Here is a 24,048-nt window from a genome sequence, read left to right as displayed (position 1 = left end):
AAATGTGCAATGGGCAAGTGGTTGGAGGAAATTTTTTTTTTCTTGAACTGAATCTTCCAGAGAACCATCAGCGAATTCCAAGCAAGCTCCATAAACATACCGAGCAAACGCGCGATCACGGACGTAGCTGTGGTGTGGCTGAGTGGATACCACATGAGGATGAATTTTCAATCACAGGTTTTTGCGCGAAGTTTTCCTGTATTTAAGTTAATTACTGCTGCCTCTGCTATAATACTGCATTCAAGTCTTAAACAAAACACTAAAAAACAAGTTAACCACTTAATGTAAAACAAAATGTTAGATTGAGCTTAAAATTTAAGCCGGAGTTACATAAACTAAGATAATTACAAATGCAATATTGTAAATATTGAACATTTATTGTTCATCTAAATAAATATGGTTTCCTCCTCACAAAAAAAAAAAACATGAGGATGGAGTGATGCGGGACACGGGTTCGATCGCAGTTCACTCTTTTTTTTTTTTTTTTTTTTTTAAATTCAATCCCGGCTTTTTTTTTGTATTTTCGGAGAGAAAAAACAAATCAAAGAAAGAAAATTTCGAGAGCCCGTCGATTTTTTCCTTCTTTCCTTTTGCTTTTTTTTTTACTGAACCCATCTTTTTTGTAGTGGGGGTAACCCGGAAGAGAACAAATAATTGAAACAATAAAATTCCGAGAGCGAATCGATTTGTTCCCCGTTTTTGGCGCCTCTTTTTTGATATGGAAAAGTTTTGACAGTAATGGAAAATAGAGATTACTAAACGCAAATGTATTGTTTTGTAATAACACCGGCCCACAAAAAAAAAAAAAGTGGCCTGTACTTTTGACCGGACCTACCTATCTTTATAGATTTTGACGCGCTGAATCCGAATCTGAAGTCAGTTTTGCCCGTACACCCTCAAAATTTTGAGTAAATTGCAAAAAACCATAAAAATCGCCAAAAATTAGCATTTTTGGTAAGAAAAAAATTTATGGAACTATAGACCAAGTATGATTTTTATGCATTTTGGTCCGCTAAACCCAAAACTGAAGTTTATTCAACCATAAGCCTTTTAAAATTTAATTGGGCCGGTGTTATTAAAAAACAATACATTTGTTTTTAGTAATCTCTATTTTCCATTACTGTCAAAACTTTTCCTTATTAAAAAAAAAACGCCCATTTTATATCAGTCTTGACGAGCATTTCTTAAGAAGTTTGAGAGATGCGAGATCGGAACGACAAAATTATTTCAGTAGCAACAATGTATGGACCCCTCTCCTTTTCTGATATCGGCAGCCAGTTAAGAGGCTTCACAGTGTTCAGTTTAGTGTCAGCAGCTCTCGAGGTAGCAAGATGGTAAGTGAATTACATAATTATTTTACATGTATGGAAAAACCGGCAGCTTTGACGCTCGTCTATTTACTTTATAGATTAAGAAGAGAAAAAAAGGGAAGGACCTGTAGTCGTATTTTATACTTTATTTAATTTTCCTTGAATTGTCAGACGTTTTTATTTTTGATTGTATAGGAAGAAAATGTGTGGGGAATTCCATTCTAGTGCCCAAGAATATAGTACACATTTTCGATCATTTTTTCTTTTTTTTTTTTTTTGGGAAAACATTTTCCTCAATTTCCAAATTTCCTTGATTTTTGGTATTCAAATCGATTCTTAACAATTTTGCGCACAGGTGGGATTTCTTTAATTATTTTTTCCTTAATCCTGAGGATATTTCCTATCTGAGACCACTGTCAATAGGCGAGATTCCGGAAATCATAAAATTACCTTTTTTTCTAATTAAAAAGAAAATCACATAAGGCCACTAAGAGCTCGAAATGAAAATCTGAAAAAATTAGAGATGTTTTTTTATATTCGAAGCCATTAACGTAAAAAATCCGTTTAACGACCATCCTAATAGATATACATTGTATATGGGGCATTCCGCGTCAAATTTGCAACCCATGTACCTCACCCTCTTCGATTTTGATAATTCTTTAGTATGATGTTACAACCACGGTTTCAATCGACTTGAAACGGTGTCGGAATTTTTTGCAGATTTCTTTAGCCACCACTGAAAGAGAAAAAAAAATGAAAAACCAATTCCGGAAACGCTTCTTTTGAAATTCTGAAAAAATTCACACTGATTTTATAATTAAGAATATGATTTGTAAGCACGACACGATAATGGGATCTCTATATTTACTATTGTTTTCGCAAGTTTTTAGTTTTCTTGGATCTTTAGTTAACTTAAAAAAAAAAATTAAATGGTATGAACTGTATTCAGGCCTTCTGGCATTCCTCTAAATTTCAGAAAAATTGAAATCCATCAATAATAGAGAAATTTATGACCAACAAATAAATAGAAACTCCAATTCCGGCATGAGAAAAAAATGCTTGCTAGAAAAGTAGTGAATGTTGAGATCACGTTAGCGTGTCGTGCTTACAAATCATATTCTTAATTATAAAATCAGTGTGAATTTTTTCAGAATTTCAAAAGAAGCGTTTCCGGAATTGGTTTTTCATTTTTTTTTCTCTTTCAGTGGTGGCTAAAGGAATCTGCAAAAAATTCCGACACCGTTTCAAGTCGATTGAAACCGTGGTTGTAACATCATACTAAAGAATTATCAAAATCGAAGAGGGTGAGGTACATGGGTTGCAAATTTGACGCGGAATGCCCCATATACAATGTATATCTATTAGGATGGTCGTTAAACGGATTTTTTACGTTAATGGCTTCGAATATAAAAAAACATCTCTAATTTTTTCAGATTTTCATTTCGAGCTCTTAGTGGCCTTATGTGATTTTCTTTTTAATTAGAAAAAAAGGTAATTTTATGATTTCCGGAATCTCGCCTATTGACAGTGGTCTCAGATAGGAAATATCCTCAGGATTAAGGAAAAAATAATTAAAGAAATCCCACCTGTGCGCAAAATTGTTAAGAATCGATTTGAATACCAAAAATCAAGGAAATTTGGAAATTGAGGAAAATGTTTTCCCAAAAAAAAAAAAAAAGAAAAAATGATCGAAAATGTGTACTATATTCTTGGGCACTAGAATGGAATTCCCCACACATTTTCTTCCTATACAATCAAAAATAAAAACGTCTGACAATTCAAGGAAAATTAAATAAAGTATAAAATACGACTACAGGTCCTTCCCTTTTTTTCTCTTCTTAATCTATAAAGTAAATAGACGAGCGTCAAAGCTGCCGGTTTTTCCATACATGTAAAATAATTATGTAATTCACTTACCATCTTGCTACCTCGAGAGCTGCTGACACTAAACTGAACACTGTGAAGCCTCTTAACTGGCTGCCGATATCAGAAAAGGAGAGGGGTCCATACATTGTTGCTACTGAAATAATTTTGTCGTTCCGATCTCGCATCTCTCAAACTTCTTAAGAAATGCTCGTCAAGACTGATATAAAATGGGCGTTTTTTTTTTAATAAGGAAAAGTTTTGACAGTAATGGAAAATAGAGATTACTAAAAACAAATGTATTGTTTTTTAATAACACCGGCCCAATTAAATTTTAAAAGGCTTATGGTTGAATAAACTTCAGTTTTGGGTTTAGCGGACCAAAATGCATAAAAATCATACTTGGTCTATAGTTCCATAAATTTTTTTCTTACCAAAAATGCTAATTTTTGGCGATTTTTATGGTTTTTTGCAATTTACTCAAAATTTTGAGGGTGTACGGGCAAAACTGACTTCAGATTCGGATTCAGCGCGTCAAAATCTATAAAGATAGGTAGGTCCGGTCAAAAGTACAGGCCACTTTTTTTTTTTTTGTGGGCCGGTGTTATTACAAAACAATACATTTGCGTTTAGTAATCTCTATTTTCCATTACTGTCAAAACTTTTCCATATCAAAAAAGAGGCGCCAAAAACGGGGAACAAATCGATTCGCTCTCGGAATTTTATTGTTTCAATTATTTGTTCTCTTCCGGGTTACCCCCACTACAAAAAAGATGGGTTCAGTAAAAAAAAAAGCAAAAGGAAAGAAGGAAAAAATCGACGGGCTCTCGAAATTTTCTTTCTTTGATTTGTTTTTTCTCTCCGAAAATACAAAAAAAAAGCCGGGATTGAATTTAAAAAAAAAAAAAAAAAAAAAAGAGTGAACTGCGATCGAACCCGTGTCCCGCATCACTCCATCCTCATGTTTTTTTTTTTTGTGAGGAGGAAACCATATTTATTTAGATGAACAATAAATGTTCAATATTTACAATATTGCATTTGTAATTATCTTAGTTTATGTAACTCCGGCTTAAATTTTAAGCTCAATCTAACATTTTGTTTTACATTAAGTGGTTAACTTGTTTTTTAGTGTTTTGTTTAAGACTTGAATGCAGTATTATAGCAGAGGCAGCAGTAATTAACTTAAATACAGGAAAACTTCGCGCAAAAACCTGTGATTGAAAATTCATCCTCATGTGGTATCCACTCAGCCACACCACAGCTACGTCCGTGATCGCGCGTTTGCTCGGTATGTTTATGGAGCTTGCTTGGAATTCGCTGATGGTTCTCTGGAAGATTCAGTTCAAGAAAAAAAAAATTTCCTCCAACCACTTGCCCATTGCACATTTTGCATAAATGTTATCGAGCTGGCTTCGTATATTTTTCCATAGACTATGTGTACAAATATTCGAGAACACCAGGCGTCACATATTTTCATATCAATAAAAAAATATTTGTTAAAAAAAAAAAAAAGTATTCGGGCTGGGAATGGTTAATTATTTTGGTTCAGCGTCCGCTAATTGAATCCAAAATTTATCAAATCTGGAGATACTTTTATTCGCTGACATTCGTAACTGAAACAAAAAAATCCCAATTCTTGCATTCCTGGAAACATCTGTGCGAGCGGGGACAAGGATGCGATTGGCAACCACTTGCTCGAGCAACCGAGTGTATCTATATATACACGATTGTGGGCCACCTTCGGTGCATGGCCGCCTGGTGTCAGGTCGGAAATGGGCCACCTTCGGTGCGTGGCCGCCTAGGTGTCACGTCGACGCTCCAACCTAGCTGGTATCACGAAAAGCCGAGCATTGGAGATCTCCCTACTCATCTCTGTTTATATTCTTGATTAATGGCCAGTATGAAGCTTGACGAGCCATCTATTGGCCAGCGATAGTTTTGCGTAGCGAGACGAGCTCGCGCGGGACCGTACGCGCCAAGATTCAATCTAGCTCTCTCTTCTCCTGGACTCCTTGTTAACACTTTGCCGTCCGGCGACACCACAGTGGTGACGTGCGCAATCTGGTGGCTAATGGCCGGCGACAACACAGTGGTGTTGTGAGCACAGTATCGTTCGGGGTCGGTGACAACACTATAGTGTCTTTAGCTTTCTGCTGGTGTTTTGTTTCGGTAACAATAAGTTACAATATAATAAGTAACAATAAGTTACAAGTGATCAAAGAGATTAGTAAAACTTAACAATTTATAATCTCCCGATAATGTCAAGAACGGCCGGCAACAAGTCAAGTGATCCGAATAAGCGCTGCCGGCGCCAAGCGAATAAATATTTACGAATCGTGCAGACGGCAAAGTGTAGGACATGTCGCACAGTGCTTTATGTAAATAGTCATCATACGTTAATAAACTACTTGAATATTAATTCCATAGAACCACACTCCCTCTTTTATGTCCACATGGTAGCAGAGCGTGGTTTGTGGTTTGTGGTTTAAATTTAAAGTAAAAGAATATACGCGCAACCAAGAAGATAAAGTGCTAATTTAACTAAAAATGGAAAGAACTGTGAAATAAGTGATGAAGCGTGAGTATAGATCAAATTCAATTTGAAATTTTGAAGTAAAGCACATATTTTCGTGGATAAAACAGATAGTGAATCAAGAACACGAATTAAAAATCAAAGATATTAAGTTAGACAATCAAACAAGAAATCAAATTCGTCAAGTGTATTTGGAAGAAGCTAAGAAAGTTGTTATTCTGAAAATTTAATATACGAAAATATAAGTATAAGTGAATCGAAAATGGCTAAGCAAGTTAAGATGGAAGATATTATGATACCCATTTTTGACGGGGCAAATTATTCAAGTTGGAAAATAAGAATAATGTTATTACTGGAATACAAAAGGTGTAAAGATCCAGCAGTTAGTCATATCACCAATAAGTTTAAAAATAAAGAAGAAGATTGGATAGAAATGGATTTAAAAGCAAGAACGATAATAGTCAGCTCAATCTCCGATAAACAATTAGAATACGTTGGTGAATGCAAAACAGCATTAGAAATGATAACAAGATTTGATAAAATGTATACGACACAATCAACAGCACTGCAAATAATGTGCAGAGGAAAAATCGATGATATTAGATTGACAAACTACCAGTCAATAGAAGAATTTTTTGTAGAGTTTGAAAAATTAACAAATGAATTTAAAGCAGCTGGAGGAAAGATAGACGAATCAGAAAAAATGAGATATTTGATCAAAGCTTTGCCACCAAGCTACAGTTATATTGGCGACTTTCTTGACGTAATACCAGAAGAGCAAAGAACCGTTGATTACTTGAAGTCCAAAATAAAGGAAAAGAATTTGAATTCGAACGACACAAACAATAAAAGCAATGTCAGCACATTTGGTGCAAAAACACAAGATAAGTGCTACAACTGTGGTATACCAGGTCATCACAAGAAAGACTGTAAAAAGGGACAACACAACAACAGAGGAAGGGGTATTCAAGTCAATCAAGGATAGCGAAGTCATCAGCGAGGTTATTACAGAGGTGAATATCACCGAGGTCGAGGCAGAGGACAAGGTCAATCCAGAGAAGACTATTCCAGCAATCAACAGGGCAACTACTCATCGGAGACTTGGTCAACAGAGGTATGCAAAGAAAAAGCAGCGGACTACAACGTCAACAGAGAAAAACTTAGATATTATAAAATGAGACAGGTAAATCATGTAACAAGTTTCAACGAAAATTATACCGAAATAAGTTGGTTACTAGATAGTGGTTGTACATACCATATTATAAAAAATGATAAATTCTCTTATGATTATGTGGATTTGAAAATTCCAATTGATGTTAAAATGCCTGATGGAAAAAATTTGAAAGCTACAAAAATTGGAAATATTAAAATTTTTCTAAAAAATTATTATAATCAGGTACAAATTGATTTAAAGAATGTACATTACGTTGAAGGCATAAGACAAAAATTTATTAAGTTTTTCTAAGATAACAACAAATTATACAATACTAGCTAAAAATGAAAGTGCCAAAATTTATAATGAATCAAAACAGTTAGTAGCTGTTGCAAACAAAGTAGATAATTTATACACTTTGAAAAGTTTTATTTCAAAAGGAAACAATAATACAACGTATGTAAATTCCATAAAAATTACTGATAAAAAGAAATGGCATAGAGCATTAGGTCATGTAAATTTTCAATATTTAAACAAATTAGTGAAGGAAAAATTAGTTGATGGATTACCGAATAAAATCGAAAGCACTGATATGAAATGTGCAAATTGTATAGAGAGCAAAATGCCTAATGTACCATTTGAAAATAACAGAACAAAAACTAGTGAAATCCTAGAACTAATTCATACAGATCTAAATGGTCCACATAGCACGATTGGCTACGGAGGAGAAAAATATTTTTTAACATTTGTAGATGATTATAGTAAATGCACAAGAATCTTTTGTATTAAAAATAAATCAGAAACAGCGAGTTGTCTAAAAGAATTCGTAAATTTGGTAGAAAACAAATTTAAAAAAAAAATAAAGAAATTACGCTGTGATAATGGCAAAGAATACTTAAATCGTGAAATTTATGATTTTATTAAATCCAAAGGAATTGAATTGTTACCATGTCCACCCTACGTCCATGAATTAAATGGAGTAGCGGAAAGATATAATAGATCTGCAATGGACATAGGTAGATGTCTAATGCGAGAAGCCAAAATACATAGAAGGTATTGGCCAGAAATTATGAAAACAGTAGCATATTTAAAAAATCGTACAATTGCAAATACGGAGGAGAATAAAACTCCATATGAAATATTTTTAAAAAAAAAACCAAATGTAAAAAATTTGAAAATTTATGGAAGTCGAGTTTTTGTTAGAATTCCGGAAGCTTTAAGAAAAAGTAAATGGGACGACAAAGCACAATTAGGCGTACTAGTAGGATATATTGAAAATGGATATAGAGTTCTAGTAAATAATAGAGTAATCAATGCTAGACATGTACAAATTGTTGAAGAAAAGACTAAAATAATATGTTTGGAAAAACTTGATGAAGAAAGCGATAACGATTCGGAAAATAGCGAATCTAAAACCTCAGATCAGGAAGCGTTTGGAATCAATGAAATTGATTCAAATGAAAACAATCCCTTACTTTCTACTCATCCTCTCGAGGAAAGTAGAAGTAATATAACTAGAATTAATTCAAATCAAAATGATATTGAAAGTGAAAGTGATGAAAATGCAACAGTAAAAAGAACATCACACAGAAATAAAAGTCCTATAAACAGGTACGGAAATCCTGTATCACATTTTATTTATGTTCATTATGTTGATGCAAATGTACCAAATACTTTCGAGGAGGCGTTAAACTCCAGTGATAGTAAAAAATGGAAAATAGCAATGGATTCTGAAATAGATAGTTTAAAGTAAAATAATACATGGAAAATTGTTGAAAGACCAAAAGATAAAAAAGTAATTGATGTCAAACGGGTCTATAAAAGAAAAGATAATAATATTTATAAAGCAAGATTAGTTGCAAGAGGATTCCAACAAAGGAAATACACTGAAAATGTTTATTCACCAGTGGGTCGAATGCAAACATTGAAAATTTTATTGTCATACAGTTGCAAAAATAATCTATTTATTGAACAAATGTATGTTGAAACAGCCTTCTTAAATGGCGATGTAAAATCAGAAGTGTATATAAACGAACCAAAAGGTTACGAAACAGGGGACAATAAAGTTTGTAAATTGCAAAAGGCACTCTATGATCTAACAGAAAGTCCAAGAGCTTGGTATGACTGTTTCAATAAGTTTATCGAAAAATTAAATTTTGTAAGAAGTAATTATGATTACTGTTTATATGTGAAAAATACAAGCAAAGATCCAATATATATATTAGTATTTGTAGATGATCTTTTGATCTGTTGCAAAGATAAAAAAGAAATAAACAAAGTTAAAGCTAGTCTAATGGAAAAATTTGCTATGAAAGATTTAGGAAAGATTAAAAATTATATCGGAATAAATATTGATTATAACAAAGATAAGGGTAAAATGACTTTAAGTCAAGAAACATATATTGAATCATTGGCTGTAAGATACAATTTAGAAAATTCTAAGTTATACGATACTCCAATGGAGACAAATCTTAAATTAGAACAAGCAAATGAAATCAATGAAAATATAAAATATAGAAATTTAATCGGCGAATTATTGTATATCAGCACAGGCACAAGGCCAGATATAGCTTTCAGTGTAAACTATTTGAGTCGATATCAAAGTTGTTTCGACCAAACACATTTCAAATATGCAATGAGAATTCTAAAGTATTTGTATAAGACCAAAGGTTTGAAACTAACATATTACAATAATATAAATTGTAAAATATTAGATTGCATGGTAGATTCAGATTACGCAGGAGATAATGTAGATAGAAAATCTACGACGGGTTTTGTAATAAGATTATATGGAAACTTGATTTTCTGGAAAACTCATAAACAGAGTACAGTAACAAAATGTTCAACTTTTGCAGAATATACTGCTATGTCAGAAGCAACAACAGAAATATTGTTCGTTAGAAATTCGTTAAGCGAAATGTTTAATGTAAAGTTTGATAAACCGATAAAAATATATGAAGATAATTCAGGCGCAATCGCGATAGCAAAGTTTGGAAATTTTACAAAAAACTCAAAGCACATCGAGGTGCAATATTATTATATAAATGAAAATTATGAAAATGGAGTAATTGACATTGTAAAATAGAGTCAAATTTAAATATAGCGGATATGCTAACTAAGAGTCTAGATAAGATAAAATTTATAAAGAATCGAGAAGAACTCAGAGTGATTTAAAAGTTCCAAAGTAATGCTAATTATGTTAGAATCAAGATTATAAATTTAAGGAGGCGTGTTGTAATATATAGACAAATTTATATTCTTGATTAATGGCCAGTATGAAGCTTAACGAGCCATCTATTGGCCAGCGATAGTTTTGCGTAGCGAGACGAGCTCGCGCGGGACCGTACGCGCCAAGATTCAATCTAGCTCTCTCTTTTCCTGGACTCCTTGTTAATAGGACATGTCGCACAGTGCTTTATGTAAATAGTCATTATACGTTAATAAACTACTTTAATATTAATTCCATAGAACCACACTCCCTCTTTTATATTCACAGTAAGAACGGAAAAATATTACACAAACCCTGTTTAAACGTTGGTTCAAAGTAGCATAGAAGAACTGCGTGTGACGTTTGCGCATAGTTTGCTTTTTTTTTGCATACTACTTAAGTTGCATGACTTGCTGCTAATTTGTGCTTCATTACTGCAATCATCTTATGATCGCAAATCTAGCTAAATATGTGGAAGTAAAATTAGCTGATCTGCAAACAACTTGTGATATGTCTTGGTTGCAGATGGCATGCAATTTGCAAACATTTTGTTATGTGGGCAGATTGTACTCCCACCTTATGACTTATGATCACTTTACATCCTGTATCCTCTCCTTATTTTCACCTAGCTGCCTCGGTTCCCGCGCCGAGTCAGCAGGTTGACCTCTAAACTCGAACTAGCGAGTCGCCTACATTCTCTGAACTCGTCACTTCCATCCTAGTTACGCACGAGTCACTTCGAATTATATATCTCCATGCCAATCCAAGCCCTGTCCTTGCATCAAGCCGACTCCATTACATTGACCACAGTTCAATTACTTGATCATTAATAATAAATCAACTATACCAATTAAATCGTCTACCTCCCTTAAAACTGATCCCTTCCTTCTTCTATCATTTCCTGCATCGGGAGTAGTAGCACGTAAGTGAATTATCGACGTGTACAAACCCTAAAAATAGCCAAATAACACGTTGGTTGGGCGTAGAGTAGGTTCCGGTAGCCGACTGTCGAATCAAGGTGCTCATAAGGGATGTTCAAACCGTTCTGCAAGCAGTGGTTGATACCGATATTTTGTTCTGCCAATAGAAACGTACACTTGAAACTGTTACCATAATAACATATCAAAAATTGAAGCTTGAATAAATAATAAAAATTCGATTGTTCACACGACACGTTTGGAGTAGTCTGCGAGCCTTTTAATACCGGCCAATCAATACAAAACAATAGAAAAAGTTGCAACCTGGAACAAATGATTATTGTGTCAACTTTTTTTTTTTGCAAATTGGGGATAATCTGCCTCCCTCCCATACTGCTGTCAGGGATAATCCGTACTGATGAGATTTACACATGTCTCCGTCAACATTTTTACAAAAAATAGCCCTTGAAAAAAGAATCACTGAAAAATGTCACTGGCTCCCCTACTATATGCGTTGCCCTCTCACTCTAGAGAACAAGAAGTTACGCTGAGTCTACTGCATATGGTACCCGTTAAATTTTCTATACGGCCACGATACTTCCAGTACGCACAGTATACCTCTGTGTGTACATATTGTGTAAAAGGATTAGCACATTGGTGGTGAAAGTAACTTTCATCTCTAAATCCGAAATAAAGAACAAATTTTCACTTATATTTGTTGAATTAAATCTAAATTAGTGAACGGAGCACCGCATCAAATCTTAAGTTTATAGCAATAGTATAATATATACATATCTTCACAGATTCATCGCATTATATTACATATTAAACAAGAACAATCTTTGTCCCAATTTCTTAAGTACACAGCAATTATCAGTTAATTTCTTTTTTTGAAGTTATACTTCTTTAGGCGCGTTATGAAAAACTGATGAAAGTGAAATTTCAAGATGCGCGCGCATCACTGTAACACAAAATTAACAGGATGAAGTTGCCCACTCAACCGAATTCATTAAGTCTCAAAACAAGATGCGCGCGCATCACTGTAACACAAAATTAACAGGATGAAGTTGCCCACTCAACCGAATTCATTAAGTCTCGAAAAAAAGCTAGTGTTGGTACGCTTGTCGCCTCTGATCACTGTTTTCATATTTATTTATAATATTTATCCACATGATTTTAGTTTTTAGTCACAACACGTGTTTTATTTCCATACAAGTGCGAATTATATATGTGGCAATAAAATATATTCAGTAGTGATTTCAATTGAATATTTGGATTAATATTATTTACTATTTGTGAATATTAGTGAAAAAATTGTGCTAAAATACTTTTTCAAGTGCTCCAATATAATTGAGGTTAGTTATCCGTATGTATTATTTATTGATATAAATTAAAATATCATTATTTAATATAATTAATACCAAATATTATTAAATTATCAATGTTGAATATTTATTGAGTAGGAATTTCTTCTCTGCATGCACGATGTAAGGAGACTGTAGTGTGTAGATGATACGTTGAATATTTATTATTTGATGATGCCAAAGAAGTATAACTTCTCACGCGCGTACATAAGTACACGCACCCATTTTTTTTTTAAATAAGAGTAAAAGTATACTGTTTCAAAAGCAGACGGCAAATACTTTAGCAGAAAAATTAACTCATATACTAAGTATAGAGCCATGTCTCGGGTGACCAGTTTTCTTTGGCTTGTTATTACTGGTGCGTTGACGATCATCACCAGTGCTGAGATTAAGTTGTGCCGTTGAAGCTGTCGTTGACATTTCGTCTTCCGAATCTATGGGGCTGATTCTAATTGCCTGATACCATTGATTAGTAAGATCTGTCATCTGGGATTTACAATCCTTCAATTCCTGCTGTGTAAATCGTCGAGTGAAGAACGGAATGAAAAACTTCAAATCCCACCGTGCAAAGCCACGGATTCGAGATTGTAGAAATGAAACCTCCATTTCTTCCTCTGTAAGCTCTGACAAATGTTCTGAATCGATTGTCTGACCCTGGAAAATACAAATGAGTGTTTGATTTCAAGTTGATCTGATACAATTTGAATTGTAGAAATTGAAGTCAGCCTACTTTCAATAGGAAAATTACATAATATTAAGGGGGTATTCTAGTGTAGAGGCATGAATTTGAGGTGTTTTTTGAAGTGCTATAAACAAAAAACAAAAAATATTTTTACCATCCATTTTTTTATCAGGCGTTTATTATTATTTCACGATTACAAAAAAAAAAAACAAGTCAAAAAATACAAAATTGAAAGTGCTATGAGTTGTTGAAGTGGGGGGTACAAAAAAAATGGCGCGCCAATGTTGTCACGATTGCAAGCATTTTCAAAATCAGAAAAAAAAAAAAAGATTATTAATCTACATAAATGCAGCTATCGTACTAACTAAAAAAAAGTCGAAAAAAAATTTTTTTTTGCCAAATTACGGCTGTCCGAAAAAATAATACGTTTTATTTGACTTTTTTGGACGTTTCTAAATTTTTTAAAAATAGTAAAAATTATTATTTCGTTATAATAATAGTTCGTGCGATAGAGACATGTATTGAGAAGATTCTCACCAAATTTCAAGTAAATCGGTTCAATAGAACTTGAGAAATCATGTCAACCGTTTTGAAAAATGTAGTTTTGAGAAAAACGCGTTTAAAGTTTCGAGTAAAATTCGTTCCAGCCGAGCCAGTATTGAAGACGTGTCACTAAAATAGCTATATCTCTGAAAATAATTGAAATTTTGACTTGTCCTTTTAAGGACACATTCTTGAAAGGTTAAGCTTTGAAAATATAAAAAAAAAATCGATTTTTTCAAATTTCTACACTAGAATACCCCCTTAAAGAATTGATTCACTCATCATATCCTGAATATAAAGTGGGAGAGAATGTTTTGATTTCAACTAATGATCCTGGACCACATACGGATTTTGATGTGGATAAAAAATTGGGTCTTACAGCCGAACCGCCACCACTTGTTGTGCTCAATTTAATGATTCACGCGGAAATAATCAAGTTCGGCTAAAGTAAACCCGACAAAGTTAAATTCATAAAGAATAGTAACACGTTTGATCTGTGAGATTTTAGATTCGAATTGAAAGTTTGCATATATGCTCTCTGCAATGCACGGCGGCAGGGAGGGGGGCGGGGGGGGGGGGGGCAATACAAGTCACCGCATTCAATCAACAATGTTGGTATATGGTGAATGAGTTTAATAAGAAAATGAAGTCTGATTATAGGGAACTCATTCGATGAAAAATAAGGGTATCATTGCCAATTCAAAGTATAATAATTATTCGTCCGTACTTTTGTGCCGTTCATTTTGAACCTTGCACCTGCCGTTAAAAAACAATGGGTTTATGTATTTTATTCATTTTAAATACAATAAGAAGTGTTGGTATGAGGTAGCCCATGGAATCCGGAGCTAATTAAATGCCGTACCTTTGATCTTAACCCTAGGATCCTACATACGGGTACCCCTAACCCGACATAACTTTTAAGGCCCTAGCGTTCTGGCAGTTTGGGTAATTATGTAGAATTATCAATCGCATTAAGAGGGGGTCTAGAGTAGGTTCATACAGAAATAACTGCTAGTTATAGTTTAGAAATGATGTAATGAGCATTCTTTGACAGCCTGGGGTTAGCGTAAGCCCCACAGTTTTTGCAATATTTTCCTCTGTATAAGTATATAATTACTTCTATTGTTTTTTGTCATTTATCTCTTTGAAATCAGTGTGGCATCAACAGAGATGACATTATAAACGTTTTTATACTATTTTGAAATTGGTTGTATTGGAATAAAGCAATGGAGACGAGATCGCGAGTACCAAAGGGAGGATGCTGCAGGCGCAAACTAATGAAGTGAAAGCTTAGGCCAATGACTTTTTTGGGGTTTTGGAATTTTTGATCAAAGATCAATAAGTACGTTCTTTATATTTCCATTCCACGAGGATAATAAATCAATCGCTTATCGTGAATTTAATGAAAATTTAGCGTAGTATCTGGCCAGGCCATTTTTGCAACGCCGACTGATGGTTTCAACTTTACGCCTTTAAGGAGGGAGTCTGCTTTAGAGGCTTCAAAAAATCTATTTTTTTTTTTTTGCATAAATGTCTTCCCAAACTATCCAAGAATGTATCCCTAAAATTTCAGACGCAAATTCGAAATGTTTTCGGAGTTACAGAAGAAATAGTGAGCAAGCGTCGAGCAGGTATACGAGCGGTTTTTTGAGATTTTCAACCAGTTTTTTGAAGAGTCTGAACCAGTTTTTTGAAGTTTTGAACCAGTTTTTTGAAGAGTCAGAAGGGCAACTCTATGGACCAGGAATCGCTGATTAGCGTATTAATGCGGTAAGTTCAAGAAAATTACGATTTTTTATATACGAAAACTTTGACGCACGATTTCTCGGTTTTTCATTTTTACGATTTTTCTTAATTGGCGGGAAAGATAGGGAAAAAACTAAACGTCCTATCGAAACGAGACAAATTGCATTGTACTCGGGATTAAATTCTCTTCTAGTTGAACCTAAAAAACCTTAAGAAAGTTAAGATTAACCCACTTTTTAAACAATCTAAAGTGAATTTTTTTTTTAATTTGCGAAATATTGTCGAATTTTTCACTTTTTGTTGAATTTTCTTGGTTTAACTAGAAGTTATACTATTGAGAAGTAAAAATTTTTTCGTTCCATTTTCCCGCAAATTCGGCATTACGCGTCTGTTTTCAGACCGGATAAGGTTTGTTTTCAAGTGCCAGCTCAGAAACCTTATCCGGTCTGAAAACAGACGCGTAATGCCGAATTTGCGGGCAAATGGAACGAAAAATAGAATACGCCGCTCGCGCCGTAAAGAGGTTGAGCAGGACTTGCGTTTTACCGGGCGAGCCTTCGGCTCGCCCGGTAAAATCGCATGCCCTGCAACGACCTCTTTTCGGCGCTTGCCACGTAATATACTATTTTGGGTTCTTTGTTTCAGATGGAAATTGCGACCTGCACCTTTCCCGCCGCACGACAAATGCACACTCGAGACGCCTCGGTGAAATGCTTGTACCAGGCATAATATGACATATATCTTAATAAAAAAATTGAAGAAGACTGCTGAAATATATAACAATAAAACTTGAAAGTTTCGTTTCAATCGGATATTTCTTTCCTTCCCAAAAAAATCCTTGAAAAAATCGATTTTGTGAAGCCTCTCAAGCAGGCTCCCCCCTTAACTGCACGCTTTGGTTAGATTGGTGTTGGGCATAGATTTACTGGTGACTTAGTTCCTAACGTTATTGGTTACACTTTGAATGAACAAACACGGTGCGCCTTTTGTCTTCGGAATAAAGGTAATACCTCTGTTCAAAATGCCGACAGCCGTGTTGCCAAGATCATCGCTCGATGCAATGCTTTTAATGTGCACCGAACTGAGTTTATGTTTATTTTTATTTTGTATTGAACTACACTTATGCATTTATGTAAGACTACAAAATGCATTAATTTTTATTTATTTTTAATATTCTATGTTGACCTACATGTAGTGATTTTTTGACTATTATTATGTAAAACCAGTTCAATAACCTGTTCGTTGAGCTGAATATATTATTTTATAAATAATTTCATGAATAGTCAGATCAACATTCTTTAATATGTTTCTCTGAAATGAAAAACACTATTTTAAAATCTATCAGCACACAAATTAGATGGAAATTTAAAAATGAACTGCCATGTTTACCCTTTGTGAAATTCTAGAAGAACCTCGAATTTTTTGTTTGCAATTTTTTTAAGCTTGGTCCATACGGTCTTTACTCAAGAATCAACGAAAAATTGACGGAAATATGCGTACAAAAAGTATTAGAAATTTTTTATTATTTTGAGTGAGAAATGCTGCATCTCGGTTTTACGCTGATAAATTCATATTAGGTTTGTATTGTAAATCTTATTCAATTCTTCAGAGTAGTATAGCTATGCCGGTTCTACGTAGAAACACCTGCTTTACCGGCATGCACCCCAGACGCAAACCCTTGAAGGTTATCCCCCACACCTCATAAGATGAAATGCGCTCTGCCGATCGATCGTCAGTAAATAAATCTCCCAAATTACCATGATCATCGGTAAAAAATCCCCCAAATGACCATGATCGTTGGTAAAAAAGACTCGAAATTGTCGTAGTTTTTATCCCTCGTGCGTTCTTCGTCGGTAAGAAGTGCTTGAAATTAGCCCATAGTTACCGTAGGTCTTACTCTTACCAGGTAAATAGCGCTCTCGGTTACCATGGTCATCGAGCGGGATCGAGTAACTGCATTACCGAGCGCACTTCGTGAACCCACAGGACAGAGGTTCTGAATTAAGGGTTGATATTGATGATGAAAAATATTTTATTGAAAATAATTTGAAATTACTGTTTTACATAGAATTCGTAACGCTGATATATGAGCGCATTTACATGTTTCTTACTCAACGGTATCGTAACCATGCTTTAGACAATGGGAATGAAGAACTGTTCGAGTAGATACCGATCGGCTTTTGTATTTCGACAGAAAATTTCGCAGTAACTATACGTTTTGAGCTGCACAATTTGGACGTAATATAGCATGACGCGCACAGTTCAAATTGATTTCTGATATTTTGTTCAATTTCTGCAACGACGGACAAGCCAAATCCGTCAAATCAACGACTTCAGCTTTTTCACCCAGAATTTTGTGCAGCCAACTTTTCTTCTTCAAACCTTTTACGTAAACTGTTGAAGCATCACGCAGCGACATGCATTCGATGGTGAAATCAAGCTTCTCAAAAGGTGAATCGCCACCTTCCCAGGATTGTCCGTGATAATTCCGTGACAGCCACAAATTTTCGCTTTTGAATAGAGCGAGTAAAGAATTCCAATCGTACGGAAGTTCAAATAGAAGAATCGTCGGGTTGGTATCTTCCTCGAGTGATACAACTGCAAATTCTTTTGGTGTAAAACCGGGACCCGATCTCCTGATCTTTGCATGTCGACTATGAACTCCATCGTGAAAAATACTGAATCAACTGTCGCAACCTTCAATGTTTTTATACCAGTTTCCTCACCCCACCACTCAGCGGATTATATTCAATTATACGATCTTGTAAAATCAAGCAGCAGGCAGATGTACCAGTAGGAAAGTTATTTTAAGCTTCAAATTCGATATGAATATCTACTGGTTCAGATTTCAGAACCTCGTTTTGTTTCGAACAGTCGATGAAAATCAAAGGCTCGTACAGTAGAAATTCGCTCTTCGCCAAGAAAGGCTCGGGTTCTTTGCCGTGATAGGTGGCTTAAAAATTTGCGTACATCTCGTACAGCAATGCAAAGCGATTGTGACTAAAGTCCAAGTTCAGGTTACCGTACAGGTAATACTCGGAATTCAAGAAGAGCTTGACGTCAGTAATGTTACAGAGATCATAATGACTAGTATTTTTGCCGGCTTTGTTCTCTCGATTCATTCGAAAACCGAGCATCACAAATCGTGGTTTCTCCAAGTGGGTGGACGTTTTCACAGTCCAAACATGTTTCGTGCTTGCCGGTAGCAAAGGATATTCGTACAGTTCCGAACTGCGGAAGTTCATGGAGACAGGTGTATCTTTCTCGACGAAATTCAACAGTGCAATTTTTCGTTGATCCGAGAGCTTCACGTACGGTACTAACCATTTCACTTGATCGGTCACAATTCTAAAGTCTTCGTCTTGATTTTGAACGATGGCATTTGAATCACTTTTTGATCACGTTGTGATCGCCGCTGCAGTGCCGTCTGATTTAACCAATTTACCAGAGATATGCAGCGAACTCTTGCTCGGTAGTATGTATAAATCCTGATGCTGAACGGTGATTCAAATATCATTGCTGTTGAAGGTTGACGATGCGTACGATTTGTGTGCATGTATTTCTGGGTGTGCGATTGATTCGTCGAAGACGACAGGCGTTTGAATGCACAAGATATCCTCCTCTGTGGTACGTAGCAGGCAACAAAACAGCAGAATCGCAGTTTTATTTATCGGAAATTCCTTTTCTAAAAGGTGTCAGCTTGAAACCCAGAGCTATCAGGAACTTCAAGTTCTGACAATGCAGCGGTTCGGGATTCGATAGATGACTGACTTGATCGGGGCATGCTGACTTACTAATATAACTCTTCCTGGGTAATCTGTTATAGGTATACAATACCCATCTTTTATTGCGATTTGACGTGCAGTCTCACAGTTATAACTTCTCCACGAAAATTAACCAGGTTTCCGTCTTGATCGACTAACCGAAGCTGTACGTGATCTATGGTCTTGACAGTGATCGGAAGGTAAATGACGGGCCACGGCACTTCCAAGATCTTATATCCCGGCGCAGCGGAACGATAGGGAAAAATTCGTGAACAGTATGCACTTTGCGCTCGTTGACGTAGGCACTCGTTGTAATGCAGCATGGAACTCGCAACGTGTTGACCTTGAGAATAACTACAGGCATATCCGATTGGTGAGTTTGGTCAGCTGCCAATTCGCGCGGTGTAAATCCGAGAAGCTGAGCAATAGAATCGTCAGATTCAAAATTTATGATGTGGTTACATTTGATTTCACTGCATAACGTACTATTGTTGGGCTTTATGCTGATTTCAATGTCGGTATTTTTTAACGCGTTTTGAACATACTTTTCGATATCCTCACTTTCGTAGCTGACAGTAAATATAGTGACTACTGTATCAGCTATGTATATTTTATTATGACTGACGTCAACGTTAGGAATGGAATTGATTGTTAATAGCTCAACGAGACCGAGGACATAATTTTGGTTTAGAGCAAGTTCAATCGGAGAGGAATATTGCGTCTGTCGCAGAAATCATTTCCAGATTGGACGCCAGACTGAGAGCAGTGGAATATGAACGAAGAAAAGCTAGCGCTGGTGATAGAACTGCATAAACCTGCACAGCGGAATTACCGGTGTCGACGTGTAGACGTGCGCCGCATCGACGAGATGTGGCAGGCAGATCTTGTTGATATAATGTCGTACGCTGGACAAAACAAAGGCTACAAGTATATGCTCGCAGTCATTGATATTTTTTCAAAATGTGTGTGGGTTGTACCGATAAAAAACAAGTCCGGGGATGATGTTACAAAGGCGATAGAATGTGTGCTAGTTCAACGACGGGAACCAAAAAAATTACACGTGGACAGAGGAACGGAATTTGACAACTCAAAATTTGAATCTCTTATGACACGCTATAGAATCAAACTTTACTCCATGTACAGTAAGTTGGAGGCTTCGATCTGTGAACGCTCTAATCGTTGGCTGAAAATTAAAATGTGAAAACGTTTCAGTATGCAAGGAAGCTATAAGTGGCTCGACATTTTATCTGATTTGGTATCGGCTTACAACAACACCAAACACCGAACCATACGAATGAAACCATCGGATGTCACCATTGCGAACGAAAGACAATTATTACGTCAGGCGTACGGAGGGCTTCGAGCGATACCTAACAAACCGGTAAAGTTCAAAACTGGTGATAAAATTCGAATCAGCGAATTCAAAAACGTCGTCGAGAAAGGTTACACTCCCAATTGGACGGCGGAGATATTCACGATAAGCCAAGTAGGCAATACCCATCTTGTGACGTACAAGCTCCAAGACTATCGAAATCAACCCATCGCTAGCGGTGTCTACAAACAGGAGCTTCTCAAGGTTGAACATTTGGACATCTATCTCGTGGACAAGGTTCTCAACAAACGTGGGAAAAAATTATATGGAAAATGGTTAGGTTCTGACAGTACACACAACAGTTGGATAAATGAATCTGACATGTAACAATATAAATTGAATAAATGAAATTTTTCTTATTGTAATAAGTATATCTTCATTTTACACCCTATATATTGAGTATGCGTTGTTATTTGAGGCTATACATATATATTATATTATATACATTAGTGTACAATTTCGAATCATACCCTATACGCTACGATGCAGTAATTATAAAGCTAAAGCATATCTCATAACTTGAGGTCCAGTTTATTTACATGGCCTATAGCCTCACGGAAGCGTGTCGGTCGTGGTGTGGAACACGATTCGCTTACCGTCATTCCAGCTCAGTGCTACCTTCTTTTGTTCCACAGTATAAACTTCATGTTTTTGACTCAAATATCGAATTCTGATTTTTTCTTACATTTTTATGTTGTAAAACACATTCCTTGTAATCATTTAAAGTTATTGTTTTCAATGCTGATCCTTTTACACCCTTGGCTCGCTTTTGATCTTTCTTACCTCCTAACACTCGGAATGAACATAATTTAGCTCTTAATCCAACAAATTCGAACATTATCTTTCCATTATTCTTGTCTTTCAGTAAGCCGAGGCCTTTTTTATTTTTTTAAAGGCATTCCATAGACGTTATCGTGTGGGTAATCGGACGTGTCGAATTTGTGCAAGTCCTCTTTCATACATTGGTATATGTCAGGAACACTGAATTGATAAATTGAACTATCTATAAGGGTGTACATTAATTTTGCATGGTTTCTAAATTTCTTTTTAACATAATTATAGTGGAAATCGTGAATGTAAGATTTCGAAAGATCTAGAATGGAGAATCCTACATAAAATGGCTTCTTCAATTTGACTTTCATTTTATGTAATTCAACTATTATCATATCTTTCTCGAAAATCGTGCAGCTATGGAAATGCAGTTTGGCAATAGCAGCTCTAGCAACATATCTTCCATCCCATCTCGTGATTGGCCTGACATCTCTGTGCTTCCTAACATTTCCCATCGTTTTACCGAAAATTGCGTTATTCATTAGATTATAAAAGTTTTTTCGAATTTGTTGATGGATTTTTTCCGTAAATCGGTATTCAAAACTATATAATTTTTGAGCCATGGTGTTTTCCGGAATTTAATAACTTTGTGAATTTTAACAAACTTTGAGCCTAATTGCAAATATTTTTTCAAAACGCAATAATGAATAACGTAGTTTTGTTTGGAAAGTAGCGTAGTCGTCAATTTCGGCTGTTTACTATTCGAAATCGGAGGTATGTAATGCTCCGGACACAGTGGTAATATTTACATAATCTTAATGCATTTCATGCAATTCGTTACGATATTCCAAATCTACTTCTAATATGTAACCGAACTCCGCTTCGTCCGAGGTGGAAAGAACTGCATTGTCTGAAATCTGATAACTTGTTAATCGTGATAAATTTCGAATCCATACAAAATGATGTGTTACTTTCTGTTCATAATTTTCCATATAATCATCATCATCATCATCATCATCATCACCATCCATAATTTCAGTCTTTAACACTGAAAGATGAATTACATGTTTATCAGACTTGTTTCGGCTTAAATAAACGGGTACACTTTCATTGTGCTTTTTTTTCAGTACATTCGATACCATAGACGTTAATCGAAATTTCGTTAAGTTTTTCAATTTTTGGAATTTTATTTAAAGATCTTGGAAAATTCGCGCCATAGTACCGTAGCACTGAGCTGAACTGTGGGTAAGAGCTGACTTCGTTGGGATTCTTGTTGTTGGCTGGAAAGACGGCTGCGGTGATTGACCAAAGAAAGCAATATGAGTCGTGGTTACGAATGCTGACGACAGCCTTCTTATCTTGAATATCCTTAGATAGTGGTGTGTATGTGAACACACCTCCTCGTAATGGCACGTACTTGTTAATATTTACAGTCAAATTAATTATTTCGGTCAACGAACAGCCAGAGTCTTTTTCTTGGAAATCCTCTATTTTGGCCAACACTTTTTGCTTCACGTTCTCTTCAAACCACCCGTGTATATCCGTTGGTTGGAGGATGACGTGACTTTTAGTATTAAGAAATTTTATTTCTTCTGTAATTTCAGCGTTTTTCGTTACACTGAATTTACAGGACAAGGCACTGTTCGCTTTTAAACTTCCTGTTTTTTGCAGTCTCTTCTTCTGTCTTGCAATGACGAGGTGTTTTGCATCTTCCAAGAACCGGCTCAAATCTTTATGCCGCAGATTGATTACGGCTCCCGTTCAAACAGGGCTCTCGAAAGCTGTCTTCAAATCTTCCCACCGTACTCGATCGCTTCTTCGTCGGCTTTGTAATCCGTCACCCACTTTTTGAAACTGTTTAAATTTAGCTGCCAACGTTTCAAGATTCCAGTTGTGGTCGAAATTCGTGTCTGCTGTCCGATCGTTGAGGCACTGTTTAGTAAAATTTTATTCAAAAGTCGGGTATTTTGGGTTCCAAATCCGAATCCACTTTTGAATATCTGTCGGTGAAGATTTCTCAGATAAAATCTTAAGCACTGTCTTCATGATTTTTATTAATTTCAAGCACTTTTCGAAATCCATGTACAAACATGTTGTTTCTTCTTCTTTCGATCACACACTTGACAAAGCTATAGTTGCAAGGCTTGCTTCAGAATGACTGCTCTACGCTCGCACGGTCCCTTTTATGGGTAAAAAACAACGTGACTCACACATTGTCGAAAATTCGTGAACAACCGTATGCAATATTCTTTAACGAAAATTTCAAGATATTTCTCGAACGAACCTGCAGCGCATGTAAGATGGTGGGACAGTTCTTGGAACTTGGCGAAGAAGTTTCGCGTCCTCACGTACGAGAGAGAGCTGTGGTAGTAAACTAATCGCCAGAGTGATACATGGAAGTATGATAGCTTAGTAGATGGGGATGTTTTACTTTGGAATATAATACCTCAACGGTTGATCCTACGGCTAAAAACGGTCAATACAAACTTGAAGGGAATAAAATTTTACACATTTTTTGTTTCAACATTTTTTTTGTAAGTCTCACACGTATCGAGTTATAGCAGCGTAAGATGAAAATTTGTGTACAAGATCGCCAAATTAATTTTTTCATGGTAAATTTCGAAAGAACAAATAACATTATATTATTTTTACCACTTTCCCACACCAAAATAAGATTATATGGCAAAATGTGTTCCAAATAAAAAGCAAATTCAATCTTGCAGCTTTACCCCTAACGAAGGATGCTACACGACATCATGCGTTTAGAACGTATCACCAGGTTCAGAAATAATATGGAATCCAAAAAACTTGGCATCAACGGG

At 35.5% G+C, this 24,048-nt stretch overlaps 2 protein-coding genes across 3 annotated transcripts in view; one reads left to right on the top strand and one right to left on the bottom strand.

Annotated features, from left to right (window-relative positions):
• The first annotated feature begins 5,048 nt into the window (after positions 1-5,048).
• On the top strand, positions 5,049-8,612 carry LOC124310226 (uncharacterized). Its single transcript, XM_046774037.1, has 5 exons — positions 5,049-5,130; positions 5,814-5,825; positions 5,872-6,668; positions 6,718-6,820; positions 8,063-8,612. The coding sequence occupies exons 3-5, from the start codon at positions 5,969-5,971 to the stop codon at positions 8,610-8,612; spliced, it is 1,353 nt and encodes a 450-aa protein (XP_046629993.1). The 5' UTR covers positions 5,049-5,130; positions 5,814-5,825; positions 5,872-5,968.
• Positions 8,613-11,242: 2,630 nt separating this feature from the next.
• The window catches only part of LOC124308847 (sodium/hydrogen exchanger 8), a 54,261-nt gene continuing 41,455 nt past the window's right edge, over positions 11,243-24,048 (bottom strand). The window contains exons 4-5 of one of the 2 annotated variants that reach the window (XM_046771998.1): positions 12,574-13,002; positions 11,243-11,869 (exon numbers count right to left, since the gene is read on the bottom strand). In XM_046771998.1, coding sequence (XP_046627954.1) covers positions 12,646-13,002 — 357 coding nt within the window. In that variant the 3' untranslated portion in view covers positions 11,243-11,869; positions 12,574-12,645. Of the gene's footprint in view, positions 11,877-12,573; positions 13,003-24,048 lie in introns of both variants that reach the window. The other variant, XM_046772003.1, reaches the window with a different exon arrangement.

This window comes from Neodiprion virginianus, chromosome 1 (genome assembly GCF_021901495.1).
Source record: "Neodiprion virginianus isolate iyNeoVirg1 chromosome 1, iyNeoVirg1.1, whole genome shotgun sequence".
NCBI classification, from domain to species: Eukaryota; Metazoa; Arthropoda; class Insecta; order Hymenoptera; family Diprionidae; genus Neodiprion; species Neodiprion virginianus.
This window is presented reverse-complemented; position numbering and strand designations above follow the sequence as displayed.